Below are 10,264 nucleotides of genomic sequence, written 5' to 3'. Positions count from 1 at the left end.
AGATTTTGGTAGTTTTTATCTATCTTTATTTAGTACTTTTTTAAAGTTTAGATTTGATTAAGATTTATGCTGTTTATTTCTTGATTTTATCTTAATTTATCTTATTATTTATTTAATGCTAATTCTAAGAAAAGGGAGTTGATTTGGTGCTGAGGGTCCACAAAGCTACCATGGACACGCAGAGATTTGATAGCTGCTATTTCTACCTCTGCCACGTGTCGCGATCAGGATAGAGGTATGTCGTAAGATGATGTTACGTGAAGAAGAGTTTATCATGTTGTGATTGATTGTTTGTGTCATTTCAGTTTATCCTTTGTTCGTAATTCAATCATGGATTCTTAAATTTCACATATTTTGTGTGTTTTGATCCAAAAGTTTACAAATTTTTGCATAGACCCTTTAACGAATCATTGTTGAAGACGTAATGTTTTGATTCTGATGTAATGTTTTTTTTTATTGTTCTTCTTCAGCTTTTGTATTTTTTAAAACTAGATTTTAGTATAGTTTGTAGAAATTCATGCGTGTGAAGCCATTCTAAACCAGATTTTGGTATAACTTATAGAAATTTACGAAACTTAGGATAACCTGAATTTATATTCATTTCTCAAATTTTGCACGTTTTTATTCATCATGTTTGACCTGTGTGTATAAGCATACTATTTGCACTGTATGTGAATGATGCACAACTTACTAATTTTTTTTTTAATGATGCACATGTCAGTCAAATTGATGAAAGCATATGAAGAGCTCACATTTAATCTTCATGAGTATGTTTAGCCCATTCTTAATTAAGGTTGGTTCATGTTTTCCTCAAACTTATTAGTTTTGCATATACTCATGTTTTATTATGCCAATTGGGTGACTTATCTTACTTTGCTCTATATATTTCCTTAAGTTCAATTTAAATCGATTGTTAGTATAAGTTTATTGGTGAAGTAACCACAATTATTTTGGGTGGGAGAATTATTTTGTTTTTTTCTCACATATATAGATAATTTGCTGGGGTGCGCACATATGGGGCAATACACCATTTTTTGTTTCTCTTGACTGAAATGTTCCTTTGATTTTTTGTTTCACAAGGGTTCCACCCCAAGATTCACAAATACACTAAATACAATTCTTTCACCACAGTCCTTTCAAATTGGTGAAGGAGGGTATTTTGTTCTTCAAGACTTCATTTTGAGTTTTTGTTTCAATCTTCTTCATGAATTGATTTTGTTCTTCAACTAATTGTAAGATGTCATATGCTTCAAGGATTCCTGCTTTTCTCTTCTTAATCAAAAGTAAAAGGATTGAGGAAAAGAAAATCTCCTAGGGTGCAGAATATGCACTAATTGGAAAAAAAATAACATGTGTCATTCTCAGATTAATTCTCATAAAAAAATACATTTTAAAATTTTATATTTGATTAGGATTTATGTTGTTTATTTCTTGATTTTATCTTAATTTATTTTTGATTTATTTTTAGAGTAAAAAAATACATTTTTAAATTTTAGATTTGATTAGGATTTAGGTGGTTTATTTCTTGATTTTATCTTAATTTATTTATTATTTATTTTTAGAGTATTAATTAATATATCCCAAACTTTTTTTAAAAAAGAGTGAGTTTGAAAGCTATAGCTTAAGTTAATTTGTTAATATATTCCCAAATAATAATAATAATAATAATAATAATAATATAATAATAATAATAATAATAATAATAATAATAATAATAACATGTGTGTGCGGATATAGGCCGGTTGGGTACTATAGTGCCCATACCCGCACCCATACCCTCTATTTTTTGGGGGTAATTATCTATACTCAACCTCATACCCATTTAGCAGTTTTTTACCCTACCCATAGTGGGTATTGTTTGCGGATACCCTATGATTTTGAGACCCATTGTCATTCATAGATTTAGATTTTGGCAAAGATGGATAGCTTCCTGTAATGACATTGAATTGTCTAAAGGTCTCAGCTTCGAGTTGCTACCCACGTGAGTATGGAGACGGGTACATGTAATTTTTAAAAACGCGGGTATGGAGATGGTACTATAGTACCTACCCATTGTCATCCCTACTTAGTTGAAATAAACACAATAATATTATACTTTATGATATATCTTACACAATCCTGATTTGTGCTACTATCACATTAATTTTTTTTAAGATTAATATGTTAATAATTCCTTATATCTATGATTTGTGTTATCGTCTTCATATTTACGAAGAATGTGCGAGTTACTCTTGGTCTCAATCGGGCTTAGAAGAGAAGTCTTTATGTCCACTTTACTCATCAATTCTGACTTTTCTATTTCATTTGTTGTTTAATATATTTTTAATAATCAAAGTATTAATTAATGTATCAAATACAATAGACATATTTCCCGTGCAAAGCGCGGGTAAAAAACACTAGTTTATTGATAATTTACATTAGTGTGATGGATTTTTTTTTCTTGGTATATCGGAAAGATAAATTACACCCGTCATGAATTGAACCCTGAACCTCTCCATTCCCAACCCATATGTCTCCAAGCTCCTACCACTTGAGTTATTTTAAATTTTTAGGTGAAGTATCTACATGAAAAAATCATCATCCATATCCTCTTAACTAAATATTTCACATTTATGTTTATCTAAAGTCCAACCATCACGATTGATCATTAATGTAGCAACACTCATTTTAATAATTTCTTTTCAGCAGTTAAATTCACTTGATCTCATTAAAGATATGAGACCCTCTCCTAATTTATCTAAACTCACAAGATGTTAATCAATCAATGATAGAAGTTTGAAGATAAGTCTAATCGGCCGTGTGCAAGTTTGTCTTAGGGTTGAATGACGTGTAGCCGGTCAAGGAAACCACGTGCCTATAACTACCTTCCACCTGGTGACACGTCCCCACTCTCCCAAATGCAGTGATTCCATAGTTATAGCCTCATCCTTCTCAAACTAACATTTTGCCTTTGCCTTTTCAGAGGCACTGAACCACTTAATACTATGGCTGGTCCCAAATTCCTAACCCTTCTTCATGCCTCCTCAAGATCTTCCTTGGTCAAGCCCTCTAGGCCATTTTTTTACAACCCTATCAAGGTACCCTTCACCTATCATTAATGGTCTTTTATATTTTTTTATGATGTTTTTATTTTCTCTAAATTTTGTGCCAAAAAATGTATGACTATTTGCTTATTTGTTGTGGAGTTTCTAATTTTGTATAAGGTAATTGCTGTGAAAGTTTTTTCTTGTATAAAAATGATCCCAGTAGGAAAATTTATTTGGAGAAAGCAAATGTGGGAATTTGATTGTTTTAGGTTTATCCTGGTTCAAATTTTGATTTAATTGGAAAATTTTCTGTGATCCTGTTGTTGGAAGTGGAAATTTAAGGGCTAGTGAAGTGGATCTAAAACCCCACTTTGAAAGTACAGATTTTTCGTTGTTGGATTTAAGAATGCAATCTCCTCTCAGATGGGTTTGCAACAAAAGTAATCAAATTGTTCAAATTTTGTGTCATGATTCATAAAATTTGAAACTTTACAATTTGTTATTGAATTCATCATCAATGAATGAACTGTGAACATGCATAATATTATCAGAATTACGGGCAAGAAAACAAGGGGAAAAATGGGCGTTTGATGGAAGAGAGGGCACCTTCCACTGCTGAAGAATTCCTGAGAGTTGCAGAGGAGAAGGCCAAGGAAAGCCAACAAGGGGTGGCAAGTCAGACTGTGGAAAAGGCTGTTGATGGAGCTGAAGAGGCTATTTTGGGTGACTCAAAGGTTGAATCAGCTAAGAACAGGAACAAAGAGCATGAACCTGGCTCTGATTACCACAAAAAGGTTGATTAGGAACCTTCTGAGTGTATGCAGCCAGAATAAGGGACATGTCTTGTGTTTTGTTTTGCAGCAGAAAGAGACCAAACAATTGAGAAACTTTGAATTGAGTCTATATTTAGTTAAAATCATGTCAGCTATTGTATCTTAAAAAGTATCGTAATTTAATGGGATGGGAACTCATGAGTCATGAATATGCATTTAATTGAAATTCTGGATTTGGAAGGCTAGACTCCATTGTTTGGTTGATTGATAGAGGTCATCTTTGTATTTCTGTCAGGCACACACTAAATGTTGTTTTAGTAAATACATGTCTCTTTGTGTTATTGGAGTGAAGATTTAAGTACTTCTTGATTCGTTAACCATTTATTTATGTGTTTGGTGCAATTATTTTTACTACTCCTATTTTATAAAAGAAAAGGACACTATGGTGGAAGGTTTGACTTTGTCTCTTAGATTATCGTTTGCTTGTTTGGTTGCGTATGTTATGTTGTATGTCACTCATGTCTAAATTAAGCGACCAAATACATCAACCGAGTTCTTGCCTTAATGCAGTTAACTTTTTCTTTTTGTGTTTGTGTTATTGGGATCAACCAGTGTCGGCCGGATTGAGTGGTCAAGAAATGTTTTAAATACTCGTCTTATAAATCAAAGCAGCTTCTTCGAGTGAACCACTTGCCTAAAATTGATTATGATAAAATTGATTCGGGCCCCGTTTGAAAGAGCTTATTTGAGCTTATCTAATAGCATAAGCGCTTATGCCAGTGTTTGGGAGAGCTTATGCAAACTGCTTATGACCTACCATAAGCTGTTATGAGCTTATTTTCATAAGCTATTCAGAATAGCTTATGAAAAAGAGCTTATGCTTATATATAGCTTATTATCAATTTCTTTCAATAAACATTATAAAAAAGCTTATGAATAAGCGCTTATGATCATAAGCGCTTAATTAAGCTGTTTTTCCAAATGTGGCCTGATTTATCAGAAAAGTGGATTTTGTAGAGTGATGTGAAATTCATTTGTAAAACATGAAAATTATTAGGTCCAAGACAAAAGCCAAAAGCCACTATCTCTGGCTTTCAGTAAAATTGATTTTGGGCTTGAATCTAATTGAATAAAATGACTCCCAATTGATTTTACCCCATTTAAATTGAGCTTGAATCTAATTGAATAAAATGACTCCCAATTGATTTTACCCCATTTAAATTGATTTAAAGGTTCGCCAACACAAAACCAAACAAACACATTATGTGAACAAATCCTGTTAAATGGAATTTTTTTCTCAATTACCAATCCTGATAGGTGAGAGACTAATTTTTCGGGTGTTATCAAACACTAAAGTATGTGAAGGAAATTAATTATGTACTCATTATTGATAATAGACATGTTATTTATATAAAATACAGTTGACTAAATAATAATGACTAAACTTAATTACACGCGTAATTACAGTAAAGAGAATAAATAAATTATTCCTATTATTCTATTCTATCATACTCCTGCAGTCGAAGCGGGGAGTTCATTGACGCTGAGACTGGAACGAAAATCATCAAAGAGGACCCGAGGAAGGCCCTTGGTAAAAATGTCCGCAAACTGATGACGGGAAGGAACATGAAGGATGCGAGCCTGGCCACGCGCGACCTTTTTCTGAACAAAGTGGATATCCATCTCTATATGTTTGGTACGCTGATGGTGCACTCGATTTCCAGAGAGGTAGATGACACTAACATTGTCACAGTGGACGAATGTTGCCTGAGAGCGAGGAAAGTGAAGCTCCATAAGTAAATTGCGGATCCAATAGGACTCGGAGACAACATTAGCAACACCCCGGTATTCAGCTTCAGCACTAGAGCGAGATAGGTTGGGTTGCCGCTTAGATGACCAAGAAATAAGATTGTCACCGAGGAAAAAACAGTAGCCAGAAGTAGAGCGTCTGGTGTCAGGACATCCCCCCAGTCAGCATCCGTATAAGAAACAGTTTTCTCAATAGGGGAGGAATACAAGTGAAGAGCGTAAGTCAGAGTGCCACGAACATAGCGTAAGACACGCTTGAGAGAAGCATATGCCCGGTGTGGGGAGCATGTATGTGTAAGCACACCTGCTGAACAACATAGGAAATGTCAAGACGAGTGAAGGTGAGGTACTGTAAGGCACAAGCAAGACTCTGATACAAAGTGGCATCCTCACAAGGAGTCCTAGAAGAAGAACCGAGCTTCTGCTTGGTGTCAACCGGTGTAGCAAAATGGTTGCACGACACCATGCCGACGCGAGCAATGATCTCATTAGCATAAGTGCTCTAACTGAGGAAAAGGCCACCGACATGCCGAGTGACAGCGATGCCAAGGAAATAACTCAGAGGACCCAGATCCTTCATATCAAATTCAGATGCAAGAAGTGCCATAAAGGATTTGCGGAGATCATGAGATGAAGCAACGAGGATGATGTCATCAACATATAGTAGAATATAGGCAATGTCAGTACCCCGCCGGAAGATAAAAAGGGAATGATCTGAACTGATGTGTTGGAAGCCAATAGAGGAAACATAGTCAGCAAACCGCTGATACCAAGCACGAGGCGCCTGTTTCAGACCATAAAGAGACTTCTTTAGACGACAGACGTACTCCGGGTGCTGAGAGACGCGGAAACCCAATGGCTGATGCATGTAGACAGTCTCGGCGGGGTACTGACATTACCAAGCACGAGGCGCCTGTTCTTTACTTCGCATATGTTTGTGTTTGTTTTGTTGTTAGAATTTTTTTTATAAGTCAATGGATTGTATTCAACCTTAGCACAAGGGGTGTCAAACCCAAATACAAAGAGGAATAAAAAATAATAAATAATACAAATAACATGGTCAAAAGCCACCTTTACAACACAACAAACGGATGAAACCAAGGCCACAAAACTATACCACAAACATGACAAAATTCAATAAAATCACAACACCCACCCCACAAGCTTTCAGACAAAGTTACAAAACTTGAGACACGCCATTGGATTCCTCCCCCATTCAAATAATGAGTTGTGAAAGCCTCACACCTTTGCCTTAATTCAATGCCAGGAATGAGTCTGAATTAATTCTATTTTGGCTGCATTTGGAGAAACAATCACCTAATTTTAGAACTTAAGGAATTTGAACTAAAAGCTTATCTTTTTGCCAGCTTGTTTAAAATTTATACACTGGATGTGTTTAGCTCTTAAATGGTTTTATTTATGTTGCCAAAGATATGTCAAAAAATACTTAATTTGATTAAACAAAATTCAAGGGATTCAATTTGTTGCGAAAATTTTTTAGAGACCCAATTTGATTCACTTTACAATTTCAAGGACCAAAATCTTATTTAAGCCTAAAAAAATTGGGTGAAATATGCACCCATAGTAATGTATATATTGTTATCAACCCAATGTTCCTCACAGACTGAACCATATACTATCTCACAAAATCCAACTCAAACAAAACCGAAATTCCATTGATTCTCCTCAGCCATCAATTTCTCATAATGACACACAAAAACAAGAAGATGATGGCCAAGGAGAGGAAGACTCGTAAGGAGAGTCAACCCTCCAAGGAGCAAACAGAACCTCATATATAAATGCACGACATGCAACAATCGTGCAAGATGGTTCTCTACTTACATGGAGTTACGGGATCATAATGAAACCTTCCACAAGGTAAAGAAGGAGGAGAAGAAGAAGGTGGGTGGAGATGAAGGTTCTCCATCCTCGGGTTATGGTGTTGAGTCTAATTCCTTTCATGTGTTTCATTGTTGAGTCTTTTTTCTTGAATTAGTCTAAATCGTGAGTGTATATTCCTCGGGTTAGGGTGTTGAGTCTAAGTCCTTTCATGCGTTTCACTGTAGTCTTTTTTCTTGAATTTGTCTAAGTCATGAGTGTATATTCATCAGGTTAGGGTGTTAAGTCTAAGTCCTTTCATGTGTTTCATTGCTGAGTCTTTTTTCTTTAATTTGTTTAAGTCATGAGTGTATATTCTTTACTGTGTGTCTTGTTACATGATTGATGTGACTCTCCTATGAGAGTTTGAGTCTATTCTTGTGTCAGTGTCATTACTTCTTTTTTACATTGTTTTCTTGGGGTTCGTGGGGTGTATTGTGAATTTGTGATGTTCATAGCGGTAACAATGTCAATGTGATCAATGAATAAAGATTGATTAGAATAATATTCATGTATTTTGCCTTTGTTAGTTCAATTTTGCAAGAAAGAATAAAATATTCAATGTTTTCTATTTATTTATTTTTTAATTATTATGCGTTCGATTGATAATGCGGTAGAAAAAAAAGAATTTATTATCAAAAAAATCAAAAAGAGTTTATCTCACTATTTAAGTGTTTCCAAATTTCTGCTTGTTAGCTTATTTCTGAACGTTTTAAGGTTTGTTTTGTTGATGAATAGTTCAAGAAATTTAGGGATCAAGTCGAAGTTTTCAAATTTGAAGAGATTTATGTGATATTCATGGTGGGTAAGGTGCAGAAAGATGAAGGCTGAGAGGTTTTGCTTTTGTGAGAACAAAGAAGACTAGGCTAAGTTGGAACCTGTGATGGGTGCTGAAGCTGTTACATTGTTGAGGTTTCCAGTGTAATTATGCCATTTGGTGGCAGGTTGCTGGCTTGAAATTCGGTGGCTATGTCTTGAAATGGGGTGAAGGGCACTATCAGGATCGAAAACCGGGTCAGGGGAGTGAGCTGGAGGAGGAGGAGAAGGATGGTGCCAAGAAGCAGGTGTTGCATAAGGTCAATGCTTGTTGTGGTGGGTCATATGAATTAAGCAAGTGTTCCATGCTTACAAAAATGCTTAGCTTAACTAAAGTGATTGATAATATAAGCGTTGTGCATTTCACTTTCAGTTTTCAAGTTTAGGTTTCACAAAGCTTAGGTTTAAAAATCAAAGGCTTAATTGAACATTTGGTCCCCCAACTTTGCCCTTCCTGCGAAAATCGTCCCCCAACTATGAAATTAGCAAAAACCGTCCTGGAAATTTACACCCCACCGTTATCTTTCTGCGAAAGTCGTCCCCCAAAAGGACGGTTTTTGCTAATTTCGTAGTTGGGGGACGATTTTCACAGGAAGGACAAAGTTGGGGATCAAATGTGCAATTAAGCCAAAATCAAATGATTTTAGAAGATATCGTGCTTTCTTTTAACTCAGACAGTCTTCCTCCAATCTCTCTATTTTGGCTGCATTTGGAGAAACAATCACCTAATTTTAGAACTTAAGGAATTTGAGCTAAGAGCTTATCTTTTTGCCAGCTTGTTTAAAATTTACACACTGGATGTGTTTATCTCTTAAATTGTTTTATTTATTGTTCTGTACTAGAGCAGCTTACGTAAGAAGAAGTAATAAAGCTAACCCTAGCAGAGCATTAAAAATGGTAAGATGTCATAAAAGGTAAATTCTCATTAATGTTGAAAAGTTGTCTCGTACAAGCTGATGACTTCCCCTTTTATAGAGGGTGTGGTCATGACATGGACTTTTCCTATATTTGGGCCTGACAATCAGGGCCCAAATCCCTATACATATAAGACAAATCCAAAGGAATCTTCCAGCTGGCTCGTGGGTCCACCTAAGGAAGGACAAAGATGCTCGTTGTGTCATTGTTCCCGCCATGGCTGTCTTCGGTCGGTTGATTGTTCATTTTGGGCGGGCATAATCATCCTTTATGTCCCGCCCAGTCCACATGCCCCCAAGACATGAGGCTTGGGTAACTTGAGTCGAAATGTCTTTAATATGCTACTTCGTCGCCCGCCTTTATTGTTTATTCATTCATCGCCATTTCGTTGTTCGTTGATATGGCGCCACTTTTATGTTTCGCCATCTTCATTTCCATTTTCGTAGATATATCGCCACTGTCATAACCGTCAATCACGTCTTTTCAACTGACGCACGTAATCCTTGTTTTCCGGGATTTCGTCATCATTTGCCATGAATGCGGTTGTGCGTCTCGAGGAGTTACATCTTTTCAGTTCATACCTTTTCAAATTTCAAATCCCACGACTCTTCACGATCTTCCCCCACTCATTCTCTCTCCTCCTTTTCCCTCTATAAAAACCCTTTTTACCTTTTACTTTTTCACTTTTCTGAAACTCTTTTCCTGAAACTTTCTCTGCAATTCTCACTTTCTCCTCTTTGAACTCCGGCAAACCTCCGTCACTCCGGCCGTCGTCATTGCGCGGTGCTCTCCCATAGCCGACATCCTCCTTACTCACTCCTCCACTTCTTCCTCCGGTGAGTCCTTTCTCTTTCTTGAAACTGTTCGTCTTTCTCTTTTTTCTTTTTGAACATGTTCATCTTCTTCTTTTTTCTTTTTATGAAATTACCCAGTATGTCATTGCAAAATATTAGTATTTCTTCCTTGGAACTTTCTTCACCCTCTACGGAGGGGGAAGTTTCTGCCCCCACTGTTATTGAAATTCACTCCTCGCCTTCTACTCACGAG

The 10,264-nt window shown here is 36.0% G+C and overlaps 1 protein-coding gene across 1 annotated transcript; it reads left to right on the top strand.

The window, feature by feature from the left end:
• Nucleotides 1-2,883: 2,883 nt before the first annotated feature.
• On the top strand, nucleotides 2,884-4,160 carry LOC130726489 (uncharacterized). Its single transcript, XM_057577766.1, has 2 exons — nucleotides 2,884-3,077; nucleotides 3,578-4,160. Exons 1-2 carry the CDS (start codon nucleotides 2,985-2,987, stop codon nucleotides 3,827-3,829), a joined length of 345 nt encoding a protein of 114 aa, XP_057433749.1. The 5' UTR covers nucleotides 2,884-2,984; the 3' UTR covers nucleotides 3,830-4,160.
• Nucleotides 4,161-10,264: the final 6,104 nt, after the last annotated feature.

The sequence above is a fragment of the Lotus japonicus genome, chromosome 6 (genome assembly GCF_012489685.1).
Source record: "Lotus japonicus ecotype B-129 chromosome 6, LjGifu_v1.2".
Lineage (NCBI taxonomy): Eukaryota > Viridiplantae > Streptophyta > Magnoliopsida > Fabales > Fabaceae > Lotus > Lotus japonicus.
This window is presented reverse-complemented; position numbering and strand designations above follow the sequence as displayed.